This window comes from Felis catus, chromosome X, assembly GCF_018350175.1.
Source record: "Felis catus isolate Fca126 chromosome X, F.catus_Fca126_mat1.0, whole genome shotgun sequence".
NCBI lineage: Eukaryota > Metazoa > Chordata > Mammalia > Carnivora > Felidae > Felis > Felis catus.
In genome coordinates, this window is record NC_058386.1 from 101,816,907 (window position 1) to 101,844,544 (window position 27,638).

Below are 27,638 nucleotides of genomic sequence, written 5' to 3' on the forward strand. Positions count from 1 at the left end.
TCATATAGACTTCATTTCTTGTTCTATTCTTTGCCAACACCTCCCCCACCAATGGCTGTGGCTCTTCCTTTGTAAAAATAACCCCGTTGACTCCACTTAAATGTCACATTGGCCTAAAGCCAGCAAGGGCAGTCAGCCTCATACCAAGCTACAGCCATCTGTCAGAATATGCTAAAAAAAAAAAAAAAAATCAGTGAAAATAGTTGCTACCCCCTCTTCTGGCCAGCCATGACTCCTCCACACAGTTATGATCTGTCTTTGTGAGTTGAAGTGGTTATGTTAATATCAAATCCAAGCTCTCAAGAGTATTAAATATCACAGAAAAATCTTTAAGACTCATTTTGGTGACTAGATCATGGTTAATGTCCATCATCATCACTGAAGGTTTGTCAAAGTTAAGGTCTAGAGCCAACATTTGGCCAAAAATTCCCCACGGGTAAGAGCATCAAGGGGCACCTGGGTGGCTTAGTTGGTTAAGCGTTCGACTTCGGCTCAGGTCATGATCTCACGGCTTGTGAGTTCAAGCCCCGCATCGGGCTCTGTGCTGACAGCTCAGAGCCTGGAGCCTCTTTAGATTCTGTGTCTTGCTCTCTCTCTCTGCCCCTCCCCCGCTCACACTCTGTCTCTCTCTGTCTCTCAAAACTAAATAAACATTAAAAAAATTTTTTTAAAAAAGTATCAAGTAAACTTTGAGTTAGGAGTTTGAATTCAGGGACAGCAAAGAAAGCAAATAAGGCAAACTAAAAATGGCTGTAATTCAATTTCAAAGTAAATCGGATGAAGAGGTCAAGAAAGCTAAGAGAACTGTCCCAGTTCTCTGCAGGGAATGGGGGATGTCTGAGTTTCTGATAGAAATGAGTACTACTCCAGTTAGCTGTGTGTTAAAGACAGAGCAATCTACTCACATACAAAGTGTATGGACAGAATAGAGAGACCAATATAGAAAGAAAAGTGGTAAGTCCAGTTTCTGAGAAGCTAGTAGCAAAAGCCAGGGCCAACGGAATGGAGAAAGGAGGAATGTGATGCAGAGGAAGAACAGAAATAGAGGAGGAAACTAAAATGAGTGTGCAAATCACATGTGAGATCTAAAATAACCCTTGTAACAACATTATGACAATGAGTGTTATTAACCCAGTTTCAAGGTCAGGGAACTAAGGTTCAGAAAGGCTAAATAATTTTCCCAAGTACAGACAGCTAATAAGGAACAAATTCAAACCCAAACTCACATCTGTTGGTTTCTACAATTGAAAGTCTTAACCACTCTTCCAACTGTTATGAAGAAGGCACAACATTGTACCACTAAAGGTATAAAATAGCTTTGGAAGGGAAAAAATGACTTTCTGGAAAAGAATCAGAATAAAAGGATCTTCAAACTGAAGTATATCCAAGGACGAGTCTCTGGGTAAGGAAAGAGAATATGGCAATTTAACAGCAGGAATTTCAGAATGAAATTTTGATTTCTGGATCATAGCTTAAAAATTATGGACTTTTGGTTCGAGAATGATTATTTCTTCTTAGTATTAAAAGGAATATATTTGCTCATAACCAGACAACCTAGTAAAGAGGGTTTAAATGGCAATGAAGGGGTGCCTGGGTGGCTCAGTCAGTTAAGCGTCTGACTCTTGATCTCGGCTCAGGTCATGATCTCATGGTTCATGAGATTGAGCCCCACATCAGGCTCTGCACTGATAGCGCAGAGCCTGCTTAGGATTCTCTCTCCTCCTCTTTCTCTGCCCCTTCCCCACTCTCCCCTCCCTTTCTCTCTCAAAATAAATAAATAAACATTTAGAAAAAACTAAACTGTTAAAGCAGTTTGGGGAAATAATATCCTTTAATAAGTAAATAAATAGGCAACAAATGGCAAACGGAGGAAGAGGGAGAGGAAGAATAGAAAGAATAACACTTAATATTACTGAATTGGTAACTGGTGATGATGCATGACTTTGAGTAGACTTTTCCTTCATTTTGCACCTAATGCTGTCCCATGGTTTTATTATTAATTACATGTATTAGTAGTAATAAATTACTTTCAGGTCATTTTCTCAGGAAAATCTCTACTTTCCCATTTCCCTCCCTCCACACTTCCTCTGGGTTAGATCTACCACCTCCAAGTGTTCTGACCTTGGAATTACTTCAATTTAATAAAGCACTTATGATACTGTTATTTATTTCACTTTGCCTTCTTTTTTTTTCAATTTTTTTAAAGTTTGTTTATTTTTGAGAGAGAGAGACAGAGTGCATGGGGGGTGGGGGCAGAGAGAGAGGAAGACACAGAATCCGAAGCAGGCTCCAGGCTTCGAACTGTCAGCACAGAGCCCGACGCGGGGCTCGAACTCACAGACTGCGAGAGCTGAAGTTGGACACTGAACCGACTGAGCCACCCAGGCGCTCCTCACTTTGCCTTCTTTACTACAGAAAGTGGTTGAACATAAAGACCCTGGCCCTGTATACAGCCAAGGTTCAAAGTCTGACCTGGATCTGCTCCTTCCTACCTGTGGGATTTTTCAAAGTTCTTTAACCTGTCCTTACCTCAGTTTCCTTACCACTCAGTTGAAGATGGGGACACTAATAATATCTACCACACGGAGTTATTTTAAGGATTAAAGCAACTGATTTATGAAGACCCAGAATGGTGTCCAGCAGGTAGTGATGCTATATATTTAGCTATCATTATTATTACAAGTACTATAAGCTTCTGGAGTATGTGGGCTCTTATTCCTCATAGTAGCTGTAGTGCATGACGAATAATCAGTAAATGTTTGCTGAATGCCTTGCTGTGCAGGGAATGCTTAATAATCCACAGACTGAGAGGTATACGTGAATATTAGATGTTTTTAGAGCAAAGCTAATGTGGCTCTCTGAACTCTGATGATTCTGAATTCTCCTCTTTGCCAGCATGTCAGTACCAGATTCGTATATCAAAAATAATGTTTATTGTATACTTTATGTTAAAAATCATGTTTATTGTATACTTTCTAAGTGCCCAGCTCTGGGGAGACAGTCTACGTGGATTCTTATTTGGTTCTCAGAACAAGCACACAAGGGAGGATCTGTCATTTCCTACTCCGGACAGATGGGGAATTGAGGCCCATGGAGGGTAAGTGACGCGTCCCAGTTCATGACCATATTAAGTCACTCGGTCCAGTGCTGTTTGAGCGCACACACTGACACACATCACCTAGACTGTCCATCTTCATCTTTGGCAATGTGCCCATCTTTCCAGGTTGTGAAAGATGCATCTCTGACTCCACTGCAAAAAAGATAATCCAAGAAAAGGCTTAGAGGAGGAGCTGGAAAGGCTGATCTCTGAGTAAGGGAGGGCTCAGGGCAGGACATAATCCTGAACATAGTGGGTAGTGGGGGAATTATTTCTATGAATGACAGAAGGCAGGGAAGAATCTAAAAGCCGTTCTGTAGATTTATCACAGGGCAGTCTTACAAAGCCTCATAGACATATGTGGTCAAAACCTAGGAGAGGGAATGGTTCTAATGATTGGAATTTGGTGGTTGCTATAGATTGAATGTATCCTCCCAAAATTCCTATGTTGAAACCTAACTTCCAGCGTGTTGGTATTCTGAGGTGGAGCCTTTAGGAGGTGATGAGGTCGTGAGGGTGGAGCTCTCATGAATGGGACCTTATGAATGGAAAACCCTAGAGAGCTCCCTTGTCTTTTCTGCCATGTGAGGAGACAGTGAGAAGATAGCAGTCTATGAAACAGGAAGTGGGCTTTCACCAGACACCAGATTTGCCAGTGCCTTAGACTTACAGTTCCCAGCCGCCAGAACTGTGAGAAATAAATCCCTGCTGTTTAAAGAACCCAGTCTATGGCATCTTTGTTACAGCAGTCTAACTGGACTAACACCGTGGTGAAAGAGTATATCCTATTTGAAAGCATGCTAAGAGAAAAGTGAAGGGTTGTCGTGTTTACCTGGGGAAAGCATGAACATAAGGGTAGAAACATCTTTAATTAGATGAAGACAGAAATAGAAAGGGACAAAAGTAGAGCTGTTTCTTGTGTATACTAACTGTCGGTATTATTATTCTAACATTTATCAAGTGTTTACTGTATGCCTGGCTGCTTGAAAATACATTGCAGATATTAACTCCTTTAATCCTTACAACGACTTTATGAGTAGGTGCTACTGTCATCCTTACTTTCCAGATGAGAAAACTGAGGCGTGGCAATGTTACATAATATGTCCAAGTTCATACAGGTAACAGATGGTGGATCAGGGAGTCTACAATAAGCCACTTGCCCAGTTGAAGGAAATGGATGCTCATTTCCAATACATACCACAAAAGTGCCCTAAGAGTAAGGTGAAATAAACATGAGTGATTTCAACTCCAAAGACATCTGCTAGATGCATCATTTAATCAAGGCAGGTAGGTGACAGGTCCCCCACCTTCCTTGTTGAAAACTCTACCTCCTAGAAGGTAAAGAAATTAAGGATATTTGCTTCTCTCACTGAGTAGAAAAGAGAAACTGGTGAGTTAAGGTGATAGGAACCTTTCAAGAAAGCAACCATTTTAGCTTAAGAGTCTCTAAGATACACTATGAAGCAAAACCCTAGACTTCAGGAAAGCAGTTCTTTAAAGTGAAGTCAGTATGATTCCATATCCTGAGATATTTCAAAAAAGGAGATGGATTAAGAGTTGGAAAGGTCTGGGCTGCCTGGGCGGCTCAGTCAGTTAAGAGTCCCGACTCCAGCTCAGGTCATGATCTCACAGGGTCTGTGAGTTCGAGCCCCATGTTGGACTCTGTGCTGACAGCTCAGAGCCTGGATCCTACTTCAGATTCTGGGTCTGCTTCTCTCTCTCTGTCCCTTCTCTGCTCTCTCTCTCTCTCTCTCAATAAAGATTAAAAAAATTAAAAAAAAAAGAGTTGGAAAAGTTTCTTGCCTATTGAAACCAGTATGCCTGTACTGGGTGCTCTCCATTCAGTTTAGATTTCCAAAGAACACTTAACAAAAGAAAGAGATGAAAATCAAGGATAAATAAATGTAAGATAGTGTGATGAAAATAATGCTAAGAAAGTTCATACACCAAATGAGCCTGAAGCTTGAAAAAAAAACTACTAAAGATGACAGAAAGTTGTTGGGTTGTTCTTAGATATATGTTTAGATTATGGATTGGATAGATGTGTAACTCATGCAATGCTATGGCATCACCGAGATCAGGGAGGCCTTCTCAATGACTAGTCTTCCCTGTGGAAGAGAATGATCATACACCTAAAAGGGTAAAGTAAACATCAGTAAACCATAAACTGAAGTCTAAGATAGTCAAAGTGTTCCTAAGAAGGCACTCAACTGTTCTGAATGAATTAAAATTCTATCCCGGGAGTGGTGACAAGTCTTATAGATTTTATTGCCTAGTCATAGTTGCTAAAGTTTCAGGACTGTGGTGTGGGTGATAGGTGTCAGAAGACCGGAGACAGCAAACATTGGCTTTGGTTTTTAAAAGGAACAGGAAGTGCATGAGATCTTTAGACTAGACCAACGGATATCATGTTGACTGAGTGCACAATTCTAGAACATGTTATTACAAGGATGATTTGTAAGCACTTTTTAAAAAGATAGTAACCATGAGAAGGCAGCACAAATTCTCCAAGAACAAGTCATGTTAGACAAATCTCATTTCATTTCTATTTTTGACATGGCTTTTGGATTGGCAGATCAGTAAAAATGTAGGCATACTGTATCTGGATATCAGCAAATCATCTGACGAGGTCCCTCATCATATGTCTGTGAACAAGGTGGGAGAAATGTGGGTTGTGTGCTAGCAAAACAATGCTGCCTGATGGATAAGCGTCAACCCACAGGAAGGATTCCACTGGCGTGCCACAGAGCGCTGACCTTGATCTTGTCCCAGTAATGACTTACCTAGAAATGAGGAAAGCATACCTAACAAAACTGCAGATGACACAATTATGGGAGCAATACAATGCAAATACCTCGTATGGCAGAATTAGAATTCAATTACATCCCCACAAGCTAACAAGGTGAAATCAAATGAAGCCCAATCAAGGCTCTAAACGTATTTCCACCTGCCCCCCATCCCAAACACACAATTAAAAAAGCTCCAACTATGTAATTTTAGAATAAAAGTGGCTTAGCCTCAGAACTTGTTAAGAAGTTTTAGGAGTTTGGTTACTAAGCATTCTCAACAAAGTATCGGTAGTGTTACGTAGCCACAAAAAAAGCTGACATTGGCACAGACAGCATTAACAGAAGTATTTAGTTTAGAACAAAGGAGACAACTGATTGTTGGTAATAGCACAAATTTCTGAACGAGTCAATCAAGGTGATTGCTGAGAGTCCCATCTAAGGTACATCAGCTCTGCTACCCACCCTTGCTCAAGGGGCAGCCATAGGTGGCCATGCTGTATGTTTAATTACATAGAAAAAGGTGGCCCTTTTTCTCCCTTGGCCTCACCTGACTGAGAGAATACTGTTGTCTCCCCTTATCCAAGGGGGATACATTCCAAAACCCTCAGTGGATGCCTGAAACCACAAATAGTACTAAACCCTATATATACTAGGTTTTTTCCTATACACACCTATGATAAAGTTTCATTTATATATTAGGCACATTAAGAAATTAACAACAATAATAAAATAGAACAATTATAACAATATATTATAAGAACTTATGTGAACGTGGTCTTTCTCTCAAAATGTCTTACTGTACCGTACTCATGCTTCTTGTGGTGATGGGACACAATAAAATGACTACGTGATAAGATGAAGTGAGGCCAATGACGCAGTGTGTGAAGCTACTACTGACCTTCTGACGATAAGTCAGAAGGAAGAACATCTGCTTCCAGACCACGGTGGAGCGTGGGTAACTGAAACTGCAGAAAGGGGCAACTACTTTATCTTGAAAAGATGTTCTCAATTATTTGAGGTGACCTGAATGAACTCTGCACCTTGCCACCAAGGAGTCTAATAACCCCCCCCCCCCTCACCCACCTGCATTCAGCCCTGGCCATGACACTTCAAGAGGAGTTTGGTCAGCAGTGTGGAACTGTGCTCTACCGAGACCAGGCTGGAGGATTTGAAACCAGCCAATGTGAGGAAATGTTGAGGGAACTGGGGAAACATTTACATCAGAGAAGTACAGAATCAGGAACGGTGAAGGGCCATCAGGTGTGTGAGGGATTTTATTTATTCTGTGAGATCACAGAACCAGATCTGGGAGAAATGTTAAGAGGTGGGAGATTTGGGTTTAGTAGGAACCCTCCCGGAGTTGCTGGAGGTGGAATGGAATGCCTCAGGAATGAATCAATTACCTATTTTGGAGCCATTTAAGCTGAGGCAGGTGACCACTCAGTAAGGACAGCAGTACTACCTTTGAATTGTTTAATGCTCTGCAGTGTACGAAGCACTTTCTGCCACACCAGCTTGATCTTCCACACACATTGAGACAGGCATTTTTACATTCATTTTCACAGCTGAGGAAGCTGAGGCTCAGAGAGGTTATGTTACACAGCTCATGAGTAAGTGCCAGTGTGCCCACAGAGATACCCTTTACTGACTGCATGTGAAACAAACACTTGAAAGGATATATTTGGAAAACCCTAGCTCATCAGGCTGATGGGGTTTCTAGGTTTGTAGAAAATTTGTCTTTGTGATACTGAATATATTACCAAATGTACTAAAAAGGTACTTTCTGCACAATCTCACATGAAAACTTATGTTCTTCTCTGCGTCTTAAGAAGCTGAGACCAATTAATACATTCCTTGCATAGATACAGAAGGTCCGTGGGTGCAGTTTGTGCAAACATGCCTAGATGTACATTTCAAATAAGAATAGTTTTCTCTCTCCATTTGCCTGAGCCCATTCCCCACCCTCCTTCCAGATTTCCTGTTATTTGCCTTCTTAGAGGGAAGGAAGTATGTTTTGCTTGTCATGATTGCTAGATAACCAGATTGCCCCCCCCCCGCCCCACTGCTTCCTTAGCTCTCTATCACTAAGCCCTACAAAGGAATTAAAAGAATGAGTACATTTTTAAAGAAGATGAGTAAATCACCAACATTAGCAAAATCTCCTTGAAGATACCCATTGTTCTCTGCTTCTCTCACTTCATTCACCACCCTCTCTCAATTAAAAAAAAAAAAAAAAGAAACGATACACAAACACTGTCACTAGTACAGTTCTAATTGGGTTATCTTCACCATCGGAGCTGACTGCTGTATTTTCTCTTGGGAGATAACAGAAATATCACTTTATGAATCTATTTAATCTAGTAGTGATGGATGATACAGAATTTCCTGGATTTGAGCCATAATGCTCTCAGTTTGTTGGTGATGACATACTCACTGATGCCATGGCTGGCATATAACTTAATATGCTAAGAAAAAAATAAGCAGTCTTATAATGTCGGTTTATTAGTCCTCCCCTTTCCATTCCAATTCCCAAATATTGGGACAGAAATTGATCAGAGTTGACACCACACATTGCTTATCAAGTGATATATTATACTCCTTGTTTACATACAAATGTGCTTAGAAAAAGCTTCAGTAGTAGATCTAAATAAGGCGTATAGAAGGCAAGGGGCAGTCCTTGAATTTAAAAGATTAACACAATAATATGTTTTATTAGGTAATGTTTTTCTATGTTAATGTTTAATACGTAACATTTTTCTAGGTAATGTTTGCTAGAAAGTTGGAATTTTTTTTAGTTTAAGATGAATAATTTCTCATTTAATGGCATCTAGTGCTAGCGTCTATTCTACAACGGGGGAGGAGTAGAACTTTAACCCCATGACAGAGATTTGAGGAATGACTCTGAAAACCCAAATACATGAAGTGCTGGAAAAACAGAGGCAAACTTTTTGGTCAAAAGACCAAACTTCACCCTAAAGGCAGGATCGAGTTTTTAAAAGGACACACGGACCTCCAGTTTATGAAGGTCCTTTTTTAAAAGGTTCTTTTTAAAAAGGTTGTTTTAAAATTCCTTTTTTAAAAACTCTGAAGTCAACTTACTTTTCAAAAGAATCTTACAATAAAACCCGAAGTATCGCCGTTCCTCCAACTGTGTCTGGATTTTCCTGTAATGTTGCAATTTCTTGCAACAGGGTACAACTGCCTTTTACTTTGAGGATGCGATGATAGTTTAGATAATTGCTTCGTTTCCTAGGTTTTTGTGGATGGCTGCCCGTGGGGTGTTTATGCCTCTGTGTTTCATCTTTCCACGTGAACCTGATCTCGTCCATGTCTGTGAGCATGCCTGAATCCAGACGTGTGTGCCCGCGTGCACGTCTCTGCTTATAGGGGTCTGCCTTTTGCCCGAGCCTCTGGGGGTGTATCCCTGCGTGCATTTGTGTGTCACTGCAGATGTCTACGGTGACATGAGTTTCTGCACTCAGTGGAATCATCCTCTGCCAATATTTAAGTTACTGGGATCGATAAGAGCTCAAGTACCTGGTCTCCAATGGTATGTTGCTATTCAAGACCCAGCTGTTATGCAGATGAACAGAATCCTGTGTACTGGTTGGGGGAGCTGGAGCAGCTGGGCTGGGCTGGCTTCGGGTAGTCATCGATCTCCTCTGAAGAGAGTCGGCTGCAGGGGGTGGTTTCCTGGCACAGGTGCACGCATGCGGAGGCGGTGGTGGAGGCGGGAGGGGTCTGAAGGTGAACTGGTTGTGTGGGCTGCTCTGCATGTCTAAAGAAAAGAGAAGAACACAAAATAGAGACTTACTCTCCCACTTGGCAGTCAGGGAAACACAGCTTGTCAGACTCAGGATTTCAGAATAATATAACCTGTGGGATGGGGGCAGAGTTTTAAGTTCAGTCTATCTGTAAAAATGTCACTTAACTTACAAAAACACGTGCAGCACGCTTCTGAAATGTGAAACATTCACAGTTGCATTTGCATGTAAATTCTTCAGGGCTATAGCAGCTAAGAAGTAAATGAGGCTGCCTCACACAATTTGTCATAGTTTCTGCCACCGAACAAATAAATCATCAACAAGACACTAAGTTACAGAACAGAAGTGAGCCGATTTCCATCAGTTGCAAAAGTCTCACTTCGGAAAATACCAGTGAAAGGCACAAATTTGTTGCGAGAAAAAAAATCATCCGACACTTCAAATAAAAGTATAAGGCCACCTTCTGGCTTACCTCGGGAAAGGATGCTAGCCTGCCTACACAGGAGCAAATCCGTGCTTCAGAGAAACAGCTCTCGAGTGTGTAACTCGACTGCGTGAAATGCATCTCTTTGCCAGCCCCCAACTAAGAAACAGTGCTGCTTGGAAAAGGCAGGCTAAAAGGAGTTTGCTCAGGTTATTATATAGATTTCCATGGCCACGAAAAGCTCAGTCCACCCCCTCCCCCCACCTGCCACACCTTTCTAGGAGCTCTGCCATATTAGCAGCAGCTTAGGCAGAAGGGAAACCATTTTTTTTCCTGCCTGTTTGTAGCTGGGGCAGCCTGGGACCGCGGTCCTCAGACTTCTGTTGTTGCTGTTGTTTGGTATTTTTCCACTGTTTTCCTGGCAGGCACATGTATAGACAGCGAGTTAGGATCTGGCCCATGAGAAATGCCCCAATTAAACCCCTTTGAAAAGGAATCACTATCGTAGCTGATAGCCACCTCTCTTCCACAGGAGAAACATAATAGATGTCAAGTGATCTCTTGTAACACCAGCACGTTCTGGATAAACTTTGTAGACAGCATGGCTTTGTCCCACCTCCCAAATGACTGAGAGTTGAAAAGCAGAAAAATGCCAGAGGCTTTCCATGCCTAGCAAAGGGCTCAGCTGGTTTGTGCTGAGACTCGCTTTGCAGTGGCTGATCACAGGGAAAAAAATAACTTCTTTCCATCCTTCTACCTCAAACTTGAAGTTTGAAGACACTGGCATGGTTTTCATATTTCAAAATGATACTGGTTCCCCAAGAGCATGACAAATTCTTGGCTGTGTTTTCTACTATAGATGGCTCTCCCTTTAAATATCCTTGCTGTATGAAAAAGGGAATTGTACAAGAGATAGATAGGGAGGGGAGTAGTGATCATTCATTTTATACAAAATATTCCACTAGATAGTCAGCTACCCTTGTATATTTAAAAGGAACTAAAATGCTTCATGAATTTTTGAAATCAACCCCATTATTCCAGGTCCGGCCCAAATCCCATATCCACTAAAAATATCATCACAAGCACTTAACATCTCATTAATTTTTTTAAACCTCTGGGCTCATACTCACAACCGTAACTAGAAGCATGCTCTCCATCTTTGGGACTCAAAGAAGCATTGAATGCTAGAAGCCAAAAGACCTTCCACTTTGCAGATGAGAAAACTGATGTCTAGAGGACTGCTTGTCCAGGGACACTTGGCGTGGCCCAGCCTAGAACCCATATCTCCAGACTCTCCGGCCAGTGCTCCACGCGCTATCCTGTAGGTCTCTGTCACATGAGCTCTTTTTACCTCCTTAAGATTTAGAGACACAGAATCCTCCACACCTCCGGGATTTTTCACTTGCGACATACCACTTTACACCGTGACTATTTGTTCATATGTCTGTTTCCCTCCTTAGATCCTATCTCCTTCAGCGTCAGAAGGAAGGCGGTTGGGTGTAGTGGTACGCAGCCCTGCACAGTGCAAAGAGCACAGGATTTGGGACGATGGCAATCCTGGGTTTGAATTCTGCCTCTGCCATTTAGAAACGTTAACTTCTCATTTGTGAAGGGGAGATAAGAATCCTTTCCCCTAGCCATTAAGCTTAATTCATGTCAAATGTGCTTGGACATAGTGCGTCTGTCAGTGACTACTTGTTTATTGAATGCAGTAGAAGGATGAAACTTCCAGGCTGGAAATGACCACAGGGATAACCCAGTGCAGCATTCCCTCCTCCCCTCTCCATTTTACAGATGAGGAACCCAAGGCTCAGAAAGGTGAAGTGACATGTTCAAAGTCACTCAACTTGCATGAATTTGCCTGCCTCTGTCTGATGACTCCTGGCCGAGTACTCTTTCCATGTGCCATTTCAGGAAATAAGTATGATTCTCTTCTTGATTTTAACATTTATTATTCTTATCATAGCTTTGGCCCCTGGGTTTGCAGTATTACAGTATCCCCTTGTTTTCCTGTGTTTTTGTCTTATCTACCAAAATAGACTGTGTATTTCTTTTTTTTTTTTTTCAACTTTTTAATTTATTTTGGGACAGAGAGAGACAGAGCATGAATGGGGGAGGGGCAGAGAGAGAGGGAGACACAGAATCGGAAACAGGCTCCAGGCTCCAAGCCATCAGCCCCGAGCCCGACGCGGGGCTCGAACTCACGGACCGCGAGATCGTGACCTGGCTGAAGTCGGACGCTTAACCGACTGCGCCACCCAGGCGCCCCAAGACTGTGTATTTCTTAGAGCAAGACCAGCTTCTACTTTTCTTGCATGTCACATGAGCACGGTGCTAGGTACAGAGTAAGATCCCTAAAAACTTTTATTTCGCTCCCCCACTGGGACCTAGAGAACCACTCTCAGTGTACCCTGGGCTCTTTCATTCTGATGTGGACACTGGGTAACTATTTGACAATTCACTAAGCAGTAGGTTTCCCCCTTGTTGGTCTCAGTGAAATATCTCCCACAGCCATGGGGAAGGACAAGGATACCCTTCCAAAGAGGGCACTTAAAATCATGCCCCTCCAAGGCATGAAATGGGCAGCAGAGACACGCCACAGATTTGCCATCTAAATCAATGAATTTAATGATGCAAGCAAGGGAAACAGGGTGGGAGTCCAGAGTCAGAAGAAGAAAAGGAATCAATTTTAGGTGTTGGGTCCGGAATACCGCCAAAGGACACGTGACATCTATTAGCTTAATCAGTAAGTGTTTGTGTCAGTACAGTTGTTCAAAAGTTGGAAAGTCTCTATTCAGTACAATTGTTCAAAAGAAAGAATCACTCATTCTAATCTGGATTTATTACTTGCTGGATTTCCTCAAAATCTGTGCAAATTCCTTATTATGAAAAATGATAAAAATTCTACTTCATTCAAAAGTACAGTTGTGGTATTATTAGAACATATCATACCATTTCTGCTGCAGGTAGAACTACCTTCTATAGTTATTTCAATTATATATGTGTGTGTGTCTTGATTTAGATGTATTTTACTGTGTATTTTTGTTTCTACATTTTAAATATGCAGAGGTTTCCCTGCTTGTTAATATTGTCTTTAAAAGCTTTCACAATATTGGATTACTGCATCGAGTGGAATACATCCAGACCTTAAGCCCTTATGAAACGCAAATGATGTCAGCTTCATTCTTTTTTTTCACCTCAGGAAAAAGATGGAGAATGAACTTGTTCCCTCCCAAATGAAGTAATTTAATCCTTGGGCTCCATGAAATGGGATTTCTCAACATTAAACACTAATGAAAACTACATTAGGGTACAGTGTCAGGAGCTCTAGAACACCAGTTCCAAGGGGTGAAGAGTCACATGAACTCACTTCCAGATGTATCTGGCAACCATACATTTCTGTGCCCAAGAGAGAGACGCAAAGGAGAAGGGGGGGTGGGTGGGTAGTGATCATGTAAATGTGGATATCCAGACATACTTCTACAGCTTTCTGAAAGTAAATTAAGATTTCAGATGGAAAGGTCTAATTCACATAAAATACTTGGGCAGGATCCAGTTTCAGGTTTGAGGTTCTAAAATAACGTAGTAAGAAAATCTCTTGGGGGAGGGAAATTCCTCCAAAATGTATACCTAAGGCATTTTAGGCATGGCAGAACTGTTAACAGAAGTATAAACCTTCAGAAATGACATTGCCTTTGTCTCCAAAAGGTATATGGTGGTCCAAAAGAAAGTGGTCATGCATAGCTTTTTCTTTTTTAGTTAGAGAAACTCCTCACTGGAAATTAGAGTATCTGTACTCAGAAACACTGTGGGGGGACTGATCAAAGAGTTCATTAGGATGTTTTGCCCCCTATGCTTCATCAACACAGCTATAAGGTGTGTATAGCTATCAATTCAGCTATGAGGTGATGTTTGCATTTCTAACATTCAAGGCACTACACGCAAGATCATGCATTGGAAAAGGGCTCATGGGGAAGAGGAGTTTGGGTCACAAGACCTGAAGTCTGCTTATGAAAGTGTATGTCCCATGGGTTGTAACTTAGGAGTTACTGTGGAGTGATGGAAGGAGGGTTGTCTGAGTCCCACAGAAAGATCTACCCCCAAAGGTGAATGGGCAAGGCTCCTAACAACGTGGTGAACGAAGATGGCTGGCGGATACGTGCATTTGTGTATTCCTATGTGGTTCATTCTGCTGGATGCAGTTTTCTGCCTTCCCCTAGTATTTCTAACAGATGAAATCGCACATATGCAGACATGAAATCTGTCTTATGTTCAAATTGTTCTCAAAGATACCAGTAGCCTGTGAACAAATTAATGTTTTCAAAACAAGAGCTGTAGCAGAACTGACTGTACATGGAAAATAATTTCCCATAAGTGTTAAAAAATAAATACTGTCACTAATACAGTAATGCCAAATGGATATTTTTTTCCCTGAAAAATGTGACCAAAGTAGACACACGCTTGGTTTTCCCCAGATCTGTGTACTTAACTGATCAAACTTTTCTGTACCGATACTAGGACAATTTTTCCCCCAAAGTTACGATGCAGTGCTTGTGGCTAAAAGGAGCACATATATTCTCAGAGCTGTAGAAAAAGGTCGCAAGGAGTCAGAAAACATGTCTGCACTTCCTGGCCTTAAGTCTGTGTTTCATTACTTCACTGGCCAAACAGAAGACAGCTGGACGATTCCTTGTCTGCGACTCTGGAATCGAAAAATTCCTGAAAACCCAGTTTTTTCCCCTAATTTACTTGGCAGCAAAGCCCGATGTAAACAGATATGAAGACGTTTATGGACTTTATTTCATTTGGAGAATTCTCATACTTTTAGCTGATAAAAGTATTGACAAATTTTCTTAAAGGGTACTGGCCCACATCCCAGTCTGGGTGTTACATGATATCCAATGTATGCATGGCATCAGCTGTGTAAAATTGGAAAAATTCTAAATTTTGGAACAAAAGGACCCCAAAGATTTTTGATGAAGGATTATGGGAATGTATTAGTATTTAACCACCTCTCTGAACTCTCAGAAGGTAATATTAATTAATGCTTATGAAGGCCTTGGTAATCTACATGAGCACAGAACATCAAGGCACCAGGGGTTATTGCCATAACTACTTATGTCAAGTCTCTCGAGGCCAATTAGAAGCCTTTGGTACCTTGGGTTGCTTTTCTGAGCTGTTCTCCCTCCTAGGCAGGAGAGAGGATAAAAAGAAAATGGTTTAAAAGAAAGAGATGAGGTTTATTATTAATATTAACTATTACTACTAATTCTAAATGTGTATTACCACTTTATAGTTCTTTACTTGCCACGAGGCGCTTTCACAACCTGGGAGGAGGTGGTTTATAAATTCGCATGTTATGGCTAATATCCATTACCTTGATAGGGCTCAGTGATCACCAAATTAGTCTTAAGTGTATCTGGCTGTGGACATTTCTGTTCTCAACCGTATAATTATTATTAAAGGCTCAAAGAATATGGAGGTAAGAAAATTGGTTTTCAGAAGAAAACTGAGTCAACAAGTATACCTTACCACTTTTCTGGCTCAAATAATACTGCTTTAATATTAACGTACTGACAGCCTTTAATACAAGCAGATTCATTAGTTAGATAAACCATTAGATTGAGAACAGAAATAAAGGCTATTAAATAGCCAATGTCTACTAGATACCTGTGTGTATGTATGGGTATGTGTATGGGCGAGACACAGACAACAAGAGAAAGAGATAGGAGAGAGAAACAGAGAAGACAATTGGCAGTTAAACCACAAGACTGAAGGAGAAGAGTCACAGAAGATATGGGGGAAAGGCCAACAATAAGTAAGGTTTTCCAGTTTACATGGTTTCAATCTGGCTCTAGGTTACTGCACTGTTGTGCAGGATATCAGCTGAAGACTTTGAATGGTTCTCTTCCTAAGAAAGCAAGTAAGAGAGTATGTTCTATTAATTTTTGTCAGTTAGGTGGATGTCTGTTACAACCACTGGAAATAAAGGTCAACACTGAAGCACCTATAATCCTGTGACATATTTGTGCTGAAACTCGTATTTATGCTTCAGTCTCTGCATAAACTGATGCTTATCTTCAAAGGATGAGCTGGTCTACCTCCAGAAAGTTTAAACTTCCCATTTTCTAGGTCTCATTAATCTCTTTTCCTGTTCTATGTGTTCTACAAGCATAATATTGGGCTGAATATCCATAAGGCAGCCCTCCCCCAACCTATTTCTCCCTATCTGTTATAGGGGGGATCCAACTGTGCTGTGTGCTGTTGGCTTTTCATAGTGCAATTAGTCAATCTTACGAATAATAGTCAATATTGTTGCCAATAAGTGGCTGGTTTGTTAACTCAGTCAACTCTCTGACATAGATTAAGACTAACAAACTAGGCCTTTACAATCAAGAAAAAAAGGAAGATCTGTGGCTAAATGCTGTTTGGCTTAAATTATTGAAGTAAATGTTCAAACTACCTAAACTTCTTGGCTGTGAAAACACAGGATGGCTACATCTCTGCTCATATTTTCAGAGTCGTCTGGCAATGTTAGAAAAGAAAAGAAAAGTGAAGTCAACACATTTGTTACCTATTCATTTTTCTAAGTAGAATGGTAAAAGAACTCTACTTTATAGTAGGATTTGGAATTTCAAATGTCAAGTTCTAAATATTAATATATGGTATTAATTAACAATGAAAATTAGTGGTTGGCCAAAGCCTTTTTCACTGTGGTCTTGAAGGAAAGTCTATTATCCATTATGTACCAGGAAACAAGAAATAGATAATTGCCCTGTTTTATCTTATGCTGACAATGATGCTGTGGCTTCCATTATTAGGCAGTGAAGTATATCAAAAAGAAAATATAAAAAAGTAATGATCCTTAAAAGTTCATATTTACTTTATCCTCAAACTAGAGTCATATGTAGGTATTTCAGTTATTTCCAATCCCCAAGTTCATTATTTATTTCCAAGTAGGTAATGGAGGGTTATGAATTAATTGACAGTGAATCATTTAATAAATTAGCTAATAACAGATGTTCTGGAATTTTACAAAGTTTTCATTTTCAAAGCTTTTTTTCATTATTAGACTATTACAAATGGTCACCCTGTATTTGTTCAAAATGCAATGGATGAAAATCATTCTAATGTTATTTATGAAAATGAAACTCTGTTCAGAGCACAAATCAAGAAAACATTATGACTGTGTCTAAAGCTCAAAGAAAAATATTTTTCATGCTACCATATGTTAAATAATGAGGGCAAGCTATATTAAGAGTAATAAAAAGCAAAAAGTAAAAAACAAAAAAATATCCTACAGGATAAAAACAAAGCATGGAGAACTAGGGAAGGCAGGGAAGGTTTTGGCCCCTCCACCCCAAACTTTATTTCAAATAAAGACTGAAGAAAAAGTACCAATTATTAACACCATCATCTAACCAATAATGTCTGGCGATTTGGTGAGAAAGTTGCCCCATACCCTATAGTTCCTCTCCCCCAGCACAACTTTAGGAACAAAGGGGACCCAGGGACACCCAGTGGAGTGGTGGAGAGGAGTTCCAGCTTCTGCACTTGGGAACTGAACAGGTACGTAGCCCCCACCTGGGAGAGTGGGGAGAGAGCACTCTTACAGCAGTATTCGTAAGACCAAACAATTCTCACATTTCACCCACGTTTTGCTCGAGTTCAGCAGTTCTCAGCTACAGGATCCAAACATACCAATGTTTTGCAATCACTCATTACCACAGTAGAGGACTAAAATTCACAAATAATTTATTTTAAAAATGATAGATGAGGGTGGATTCAAGGTGATACCTCTAACAGTGCCACCCTCACCGACTTCATTTGGACGTACTTTCCTGGATGGGAGAGAAAGGGGTGGGGTTCAGCTGGTGCTAGCAACAGGTACAACTCTGATTCCATAAACCATTTTAATCACTATATCCACTTGCTTATAAAATTATTATACGCATGCCAAAAAAGAAAGTGGGATGGTGGTGGGGGAAGATTGGGAACAAAACTCCTGGTATTCTCACAGGAGTGTTTTACACATGTACAGGTTATTCAAACATGTTGGGGCCCCAAAAATTGAGAACTGTGATTTTGATGTCTGATGGCAGAACACTACTGGCTGCCATCAACCTTTCTGCCTGATCTTTGGGTTACTGAGGGGACTCTAAATTTTAAAACTCTAAGTTTTATTTCCCGTCTGCAATCAAGCTATGCATCTCCTTGTCTTATGTCCGGATCTAGGTCTGAATCATCTTTATATCTCCCAGACACTTCACCCATAATTTTAGTCAATACAAGTTAAAAACTGTGTTTATTTGCAGATATAATTAATTTGAATAAATTCAAAATTTTTGTTTGAATTCAGTGAAGTTGATTTTTATTACAAAAGCAATTATAACAACTATGGTGTGAAAGAATGTTTTGTGACGCTAAATATCTTCCTTGATTGAATCCTTCCCATTCCTACTATTTGTTTTGGCATTGTGTGGGCACAGCTTGTAGCTGAAGTTTTCTGTCTGAAATGTTCATTGATTAATTCCCTCATTATTACAAATTTCCATTTTCCTGTTTTTCAACATGTTATTTTAGTGAGATGCTAAATAGAGGTATTTGTTGGAGAGGTGCCAGCATTAAGACATATTGCCAAGCCTTCCTTGTAAACTTTGCTTATGCTAGCTAAGCTATGCATATTTAACTCATTTTATTTTTCCTTCAAAATCTGATTCATTCCCTCAATTACATTACTGCTTATCTCCCTGGACTGCCTCCAATTTAACTAGGTCTTTATGGTTCCCCAAACAAAATGCAAGATTCTGGATGAACATCACCCAGAATACAAAAAAGTTATCTGACAAATTCTTTTGTAATGATGTCTTTTCACATGTAGCCTCAAATTACGTATAGATTGCACTTGAGACTTCATTAACTGGAAGATGGCTAATGAAGTCATGAGAAGGAAGCTCAATTAGGAAATATACTGATATATTGATATAGATGTGTCTGCTAGTGGATCAAGTGAAATGTCCATCAAAATGAGCAAATTAGTGGAATCTACTAATATAATGTTAGAATAAACTGAATACCTGGTGAGTTCAGACAGGTTTCTCCCCACCCCCATCCCACTGAGATTTAAGGTATAGATAGATGCCTTAGGAAAACTAAAAAAAAAAAAAAAAAAAAAAAAAGCCTGTCTCAAGAGGAAGAAAGTCAGCCGGCACAAACAGAAGAAAAAATGAGAACGTATGTTGAAGAAACTATGAATACATGAGGCTGTACTAATAAGTATAAATGGTAACCCTAGAAATTAAAGTATTGCATAGGAATACAGAAAGTTAACTCTTTAACAAAGGACTTTAACCAACATTAAGGTCATTTCAATAACTTTTTTCAAATGATTCTCAGGGGAAACATTTTATGTATGACAGAAGAGCTGCTGAGAGGGACAGAGGATTAAACACACATGGCTGATGTGAAGCTGTATGCAAAGAGACCTCTTGCAGTTCTTGAAATCAGTGAATGAGAGTGCATGGAAGCTCCTTCCTGTGTATTAATACTGGAGGTCGACACCACATCCGACTGAAGAGTGAGATCTGGGTTCACAGATGGGCGTGATGGAAACCTGGACTTGATTCAAGTTTGCTTTCCCTTTGGTTTACTCACCAACTGCAAGTAAGCACTGCAAGGAGATGAATACAATTAGAATGCAGGCATGTGTACATGGCTCCACTTTGCGATCCTTGTACTTCACAAAGGCAAGCCTTCACTTGCTAGTCTTGGTAGCCTGCACAGAGTGAGATTTCTAACAGTGAAAGAACATAGTACTATGGGATTGTTGTCTTTTGTTAGCATTTGGAAACAGCTTACGTCAAGCATAGTTCTGTTACTCGGGAAGTCGTATCAGGCAGGCGTACTGTTCAGCTCCCCACTCTCCAAATTCTTGCTGTGGCAGCACTAGGGCAATTTTCCTCTATCTGTACACACAGTACAGGGCCTAGGTGTTTCCCATGCACTCTCACTCACAGGATTTCCATGGGCAAGTCAGGGCTTTGTAGTAGCGATCATCAAAAGTCAGCTGCAGGTCAAGGCATAGAGATATGTTATTACTGCTTATAACTTTCCAAAGAAATGATGGAGAAGCCGACGTAGAGAAGGAATTAAACGTAATTAGTTATGGAACACTTTGTATTCAGAAGTAGAAGACAGAGAGGAGAGTGTGTTAGTTTCATTTGTTTATGTTGAATGACATGACTCAAGCAGAGTATTTTCTCAACTACTAATCTACTTATGTAGAGGAACTCATCTCTATATGACTTGCTTAAATTAGCAAGTACTTCGTGACATGTCCAAATGACACAGTGGTTAAGTCACAGACATTAGGATCAAATCATTCTGGGTTTAAATCGTAGTTCCGCTATTTGCCTTCAGTTTGATACTGAGCAATCAAACCTTTTCAAGCCTCTGCTTCTTTATCTGTAAAATCTCTCTTAATGTTTTTGTGAGAATGAAATGAAGTCACGTGAGTGCCTAGCACATAGTAACCACTAAGTTAATAGTATTAAGTGAATGATCAGTTACTGAAGCCAGAAAAATCTATAAAATGCACGTACCATCGGGTAAGTAACCTAAGAGAAAACCTATCTGACTCCAGCATATTTCATTATTTAAAATTCTCCATTATAGTCAAAAAACATTTCACAATTTTCACACATTTCTTACTTTCTTCAAAACAGTTCTAAGAAGCTATTATTGAAGTCATGAGTCAATATAAGAACAGTTGACTCCTTTCCTGTTCCTCCAAGCCACACCAAACACTTTCTATTGATTAGCTTTCTCATTATGCGCTCAGTCCCTTTTACTTCAGATAACAGACTCTATTTCATGATTTTTATTTAAGTGCTCTGAGTGCATTCACTTGCCTTTTCCCCTATACTAAATGATTTGGGGGTATACATGCATTTCTAAAGTACTTACTGCAGTAACACCTTGGGACTTTAACATTAGAGCAAAGGATATGAAGAAAAACCATTTTCATGAATACAACACTAGTGCTTTGTATTTAGGAAGCACCTTTCATCTGCGTCTCTCAAAGACCTTCACAAATATTATCTGATGCTTTATTCACTGGGCGAAGCTGCAAGCAAAACCGCCTTTCAAAGAATTCCCTCAAAGTACATAAAACCCCACAAGGGAAGGAGCTGTAGATCGCTGGATAAAGTGTCAGGAATATTCAGAGACATTTTAAAATAGTATATACCAAAATACCCCGAACAAACTCCGTCTGCTACTTAGGAGTACGGTGCTCCATGGGTAAAAGCTTTCATAGTAAATAAATACACAGCAACTCTGTCACACTGGCACCAGGATCAACATCTACATTATAAGCTAATGGTATTTGATCAATTATGTGACCATGTACCAACCTAATTTGGGGTAGATGTCTTGCCTTACACTATATCCAAATGTATTTATTAAAGCATTGCATATTGATACTCTACAGTGTATGTAAAGAGCATGGACATCAGACCAGGGTTGTATGCTAAGAACCTAGCATATTGCCTGGTAGATGTTACAAACTCAGTTAATTAGTTATCGATATAATTAGTATTGCAACTGTTATCATGAATTTAGATTAGAAGACAGCTTTCTTGCAAAGAATTCAGTGTTGCTGCTGCTACTACAGTATCCGCCCCCTCCTCAAGGTGAATACGTTTCAAGACCCCCAGTGGATGCCTGAAACCAGGAATAGTGCTGAACCTTATATATACATATACATATACATATATATATATATATATATATATATATATATATATACATACACTATGTTTTTCTTATACATACATACCTATGATAAAAGTTAGTTTATAAATTAGACACAATAAGAGATTAACAATAACTAAGAATAAAATAGAACAATTGTAACAATATATTGTAATAAAAATTATGTGAATGTGGTCTTTCTCTCTCAAAATACCTTATTGTAGTGTACTCACCCTTCATTGTTTGGTGATGTGAGATGATAAAATGCCTATGTGACCAGATGAAGTGAGGTGAATGACAAAGGCTTGTGATGTAGTGTTAGACTACTATGGACCTCCTGACAATACGTCAGAAAGAAGATCACCTGCTTCTGGACCATGACTGACAGGGGTGGCTGAAACTGCAGAAAGCAAAACTTCGGATAAGGGGGGAACTGCTATAGTTCTTTTTCTGTTGCTTGTTAAGATATGTACCTGTGAAGTAAGAAGAAAGGAAAAACACGTCCCTCTTCTCTTTAGGAAGAGCAGCTCAAGATGGCGAAAGGTATGGCTACTCAGATGTTATCAGCTCTTCCAGCCTTCTGACTGAAACATTTACACAATATCTTGTTGTCATAGAGACTGTGGCTAGGGATATGTCATTAAAACACAGCATATCGGATTAGGGACTTTTTACAATCCAAAAGAAATAACTTCTCTAGAAGAGTTTTAATCAATTGTATTGGTGCCATGAAAACAAAACATTAATCTGCACACACTCATATTACCAGCTTCATTTACTGCTTCTTAGTGTTATTATTCTTGGCCCTCTATATGCTGTTATTGTATTTTCTTGCTCACATAATTAGTACGTTATAAAATTGGACTATTTTAAAAAATTGTTAAGGAAGAAGGATTTTGAAAATATTCTGAGGAGATGAGTATTTTCTTTGTCTTTGAAGAAAATGTGTTGTTTTAAGGTCATACATTGTGCCCATTTTAGAGATAGACAAGTGAGGAGCCTAGTCCAAGGCCTTGGGTACTATGACATTGAACTGACTTCGTTTGCTGCCACTCAGCTAGTTGTCTCTCCCGGGATTCAAAGCAAACCACACCAGTAGTGCTTCTCTCACATTTGCCATTCATATTTATTGCAAACAATGAAGATAAAACTCTGTGACTGAATTAGCTATGTAACAACTTATAATGAAATCCATGTAATGGGTTACTTTATTTGTACACCCAATTCAGTATGCTCATGCACGCATCATTAAATGCTTCCTTTTAGTTCTCAGTAGCAAATACTCTCATTGAAGCAGTACTTATATAATTTATGTGATCCTTATTAACAGTCTTTAACTTAGTTGGTATTATCATTTTATCCCAAGTTGATCCTGAAAAATATCAGAAGAGATTGCTTAACAGGCTTTCTTTAAAAAGACAACTGAGCGATTTGTTTATACTGTTTTTTTATCTGCACACTAAAACCTAACCGTATTTACTCACGAAATAACGATGGCTGTACAATAAATTCTCATTCTATACAATTTGCATTCATGATGACCATCTATCTACTCACAGAGAATATCAAACTGGTTTCAAATAAATGCTATTAGCATAAAATGGATTTCCTGAAACTATGAGTCATGGATAAGGGTTTTCCTTTTCTAAATACATGTTAGAGTTAAGACAATGGATAAAGATGAGGATGGCTACGGTTAGGGTAAGCCAAGTAGCCACTAGAAATGTTACTCAGTGAAACAGTTCTATTTTTTTTAACTTTTTTTTAATGTTTATTTATTTTTGAGAGAGAGAGGGACACAGCATGAGCGGGGGAGGGGCAGAGATAGAGGGAGACACAGAATCTGAAGCAGGCTCCAGGCTCTGAGGTGTCAGCACAGAGCCTGACGTGGGGCTCTAACTCACAAACCGTGAGATCACGACCTGAGCTGAAGTTGGACACTTAACCGACTAAGCCACCCAGGTGCACCCTCAGTGAAACAGTTCCGATGGTGGGCTCTATTATACAAATCCATTGTGTAATACTTCATGGATATGCCAAAATCAAAAAAAAAAAAAAAAAAACCTCTAGGGATATTAGATCTGTTTTTTTTTTTAATTTTTTTTTTCAACGTTTATTTATTTTTGGGACAGAGAGAGACAGAGCATGAACGGGGGAGGGGCAGAGAGAGAGGGAGACACAGAATCGGGAACAGGTTCCAGGCTCTGAGCCATCAGCCCAGAGCCCGACGTGGGGCTCGAACTCACGGACCGCGAGATCGTGACCTGGCTGAAGTCGGACGCTTAACCGACTGCGCCACCCAGGCGCCCCTAGATCTGTTTTTTTTTTAAGTGAATTAAATGTTATTTTATATTTTATGGATTTTTGTAACTTGTTTTGCACCGATTACTAGATCCTTTATAACACAAACGTTCTAATGTAATTTATATAGCACCTCCTTTTGAAAGACCTGAAAATGTAAAAACAAACAAACAAAAACAAACCTCTGTTGGTCTAAACATTGTAACAGAAGTTTGGTTTTTTTTTAATGTTTACTTATTTATTTTGAGAGGGGGAGAAAGAGAGAGAGAGAAAGAGAGAGAGAGAGAGAGAGAGAGAGAGGATGAATGGGGAGGGGTAAAGAGAGGGAGAGAGAGAATCCCAAGCAGGCTCCCCACTCCCATGACCCTGGGATCATGACTCACGTGTGGATATACATCCAAAATAAATGAAAACAGGATCTTGAAGATATATGTTCATGGAAGCATTACTCACAGTAGCCAAAGGTGGAAGGAATGTCAATGCCCACTGACAGATAAATTGAAAAGGAAAATGTGGTATTTATATACTATGGAACATTATTCAGCCTTAATAAATAAGAAAATTTTGTCATATGTTGTGACATGGATGAACCCTGAGAGTATTATATATGAAACGATACAGTCACAAAACTACTGTGTGGTTCTACTTATACATGGTATATAATCAAACTCTTAGAAGGAGAATGGTGGCTTCCAGGGGCTCAGTGAGGGGAAACTGGGGAGCTGTTGTTCAACGGGAATAGAGTTTTGGTTTTGCAAGATGAAAATTTTCTAGAGATCTCTTGCACAACAACGTGTATATAGTTAATAATCTTCCCCTGTACACTTAAAAATGGTTACAATGCCGAATTTTATATGTCCTTTTCCCACAATAGAGAAGTCATGCCATTCTTTCACTAATTGAATGTTTATTTTACCTCAGTCATATGGTGATTAACAGTATGATAATGAGGATTAGTGATATCACAGTGCGGCCAAATGCAAGCATTATGAAGACAGTGGGCAAATTATAATAGATGATAACATGATTATCACTGTGAATCTTGCTAGTAGCAAAAGAATTGTGATGTTCTTGGTCATTTATGCTCTAATGGGTAAAAATAGTTTCAACGCACTGAATTCTGTAAATATATACGGCTTATTCTTTAATATATTGAAAAGAGAAAAGTGATTGCATTTGGAAATCTTGGGCTTTATCAAATGATGATAAAACCAAAAAATGTATTTACTACTCACCAAAATCTGGAGGTAATAAAATGATAAACAGCCAGCTAACTTTGTCACATCAGGCTGCCATGACAAAATGCCACAGGCTGAGAGGTGTAAGCAACATAAAACTGGTTTTCTCACCTTCTGGAGGCTAGAAGCCTACTTGAAGGCACCAGTGTTGTCGGTTTCTGGGGAAGCCTTTCTTCCTCACTTGCACCTGTCCGCCCTCTCACTGTGTCCTCACAGGACGGGGAGAGAGTGCTGGAGCAAGCTCCCTGTGTCTCTTCTCATATGGGCATTAATTCCATCAGGACAGTTCTGTCCTCATGATCTCATCTAAACCTAATAGTCTCCCAAAGGCCCATCTCCAAATGCCATCACATTGGGGGTTAGGGCTTCAAGGTAGGAATTTGGCGGGAGACACAATTCAGTACATGGCACCGACATATTCTACACCTGACCTGGATAATGTACTAACACTAAATAAACATTTTCTAAGACTCATGTTTTAAAAACTGGTTTATTTGCTACCATATATTACATTTCACATTAGTAAGTACGTTCCAACACACAGGTGATTTTAAACTTTTTTCTCACGATACGTTACATACCACACTAAATGGCACAACTTATGAAGTAGCATTCCTTTAACAGTTATTTTGCTCATTTGGAATTAAAATGTCTAAACACTGATAGAATTAATCTAGACCAGAATCCGGTCTTAGACATTCTGAGTAAGTAGTTTTCTACTGTGTTTAATTACTCTGCTCTGTGACAGAGAGGTGCAAATATCATTCTGCTTATATACCGTTCCCATTATAAGATGTCATCAGTTACTGCGATTATGTAGCTGCCAGCACAATCCAAAAACACATTTAAATTTAAGACAGGGAAAATGAAGCATGGGTTTCCCATGCTATAGGACCAAGATCACATGGTCAAGCAGGGGTAGCGCTCGCGATGAGGAAGCCTTACTTCATGTCATCGTCACTTCCCGCCTTTATACCAAATGGTCAGCCTCACGTGTCTTTCAGAAAATACACTATAGTGTGGACTACGAAGAGCAAAAAATACATTTGTGTGTATTCTTTTCATTGACTAACCTCACTGAAAAGATTGCAGACATGAACCTGCCATTCAACCCTCTCTCCCCTTCCCCTAACTGGTTTAGCAACCTGAGAAATCACAAGAAACAGTGGTGGTCATCAGAGAAGGTCATACAAACGACACGGAAGTAGGGTAAGCACACACACATAAACAAACTGACTGCATGAACAGGGAACAGTGAACAGTGGCAGAGTTTAAAAAAAAGAGAGAGAACGTGGGGTGCCTGGGTGTCTCAGTCAGTTGAGCATCCAACTCTTGGTTTCGGCTTGGGTCATGATCTCACGGTTCATGAGATCAAGCACTGCATCAGGCTCTGGGCTGATCGAGCCTGCTTGAGATTCTCTCTCTCCTTCTCTCTCTGCCCCTTCCCCACTTATTCTCTCTTGCACATGCTCTCTCTCTCTCTCTCTCTCTCTCTCTCAAAATAAATAAACATTAAAAAGAGAGAGAGAGAAAGAACAGACTAATCTATAAGGTTTGATGGAAAAGTTGAATGATACACAGGTAAGGGAAATGGCGCAATTAAAAGAGATCAGTTTGTTGGTGGCTTAGTGAATGAGATGTGGAAATGGCAAGTGGTAGAAGCAAACAACTGGAACAGTAGATGGAACAGAAAACAATAGACATGTTAATGCTAATTTAATACCTTCCCAACCCCAAACTGGTCACGTTATTCTCTAAACAAGCATTTATATACTACTTATTTTTGGAGAGAGTGAGTGCAGGAGGTGGGGAGAGGAGGAGAGGGGGAGAGGGGGAAAGGAAGAGAGAGAGGGAGAACCTCAAGCAGGCTTCATGCTCAGTACAGAGCCGGACTCAGGGCTTGATTCCACGACCCTGGGATCATGACCTGAGCAGAAATTAAGACTCAGACACTCAACCGAATGAACCACGCAAGCATGCCTAGCCTATTTACTAAGTTTTAGGTATGTTTTCTACCCAAGAATAATGGTGAAAGTGAATGTCACTGCTCTCAAAGGCTCACATGGGGTAGATATGGGGCCAGGGCACCTGGGACAGACATGTATATAATTAAAATATATTACATGACCCTAGTTTTAGTCACATTTTTCAGGTGCCAAGTCCATTCATTTTTAGAAATACTTTCTTATTTTAGCAAATTATTTTCCACCATGGATCTATTACCATGTTTTATACTGAACTAGCAGTATCTTGTTTTCCCACCTTGTAAAT

General features: G+C 39.8%; 1 protein-coding gene across 3 annotated transcripts in view; it reads right to left on the reverse strand.

The window, feature by feature from the left end:
• Positions 1-27,638, reverse strand: part of TENM1 (teneurin transmembrane protein 1) — a 786,286-nt gene that overhangs the window by 334,195 nt on the left and 424,453 nt on the right. For 2 of the 3 annotated variants that reach the window (XM_011279454.3, XM_011279453.3), the window contains exon 6: positions 9,424-9,664. In XM_011279454.3, the coding sequence (XP_011277756.1) occupies positions 9,424-9,664 (241 nt within the window). Of the gene's footprint in view, positions 1-9,423; positions 9,665-10,122; positions 10,301-27,638 lie in introns of those variants that run through there. The other variant, XM_019824255.2, reaches the window with a different exon arrangement.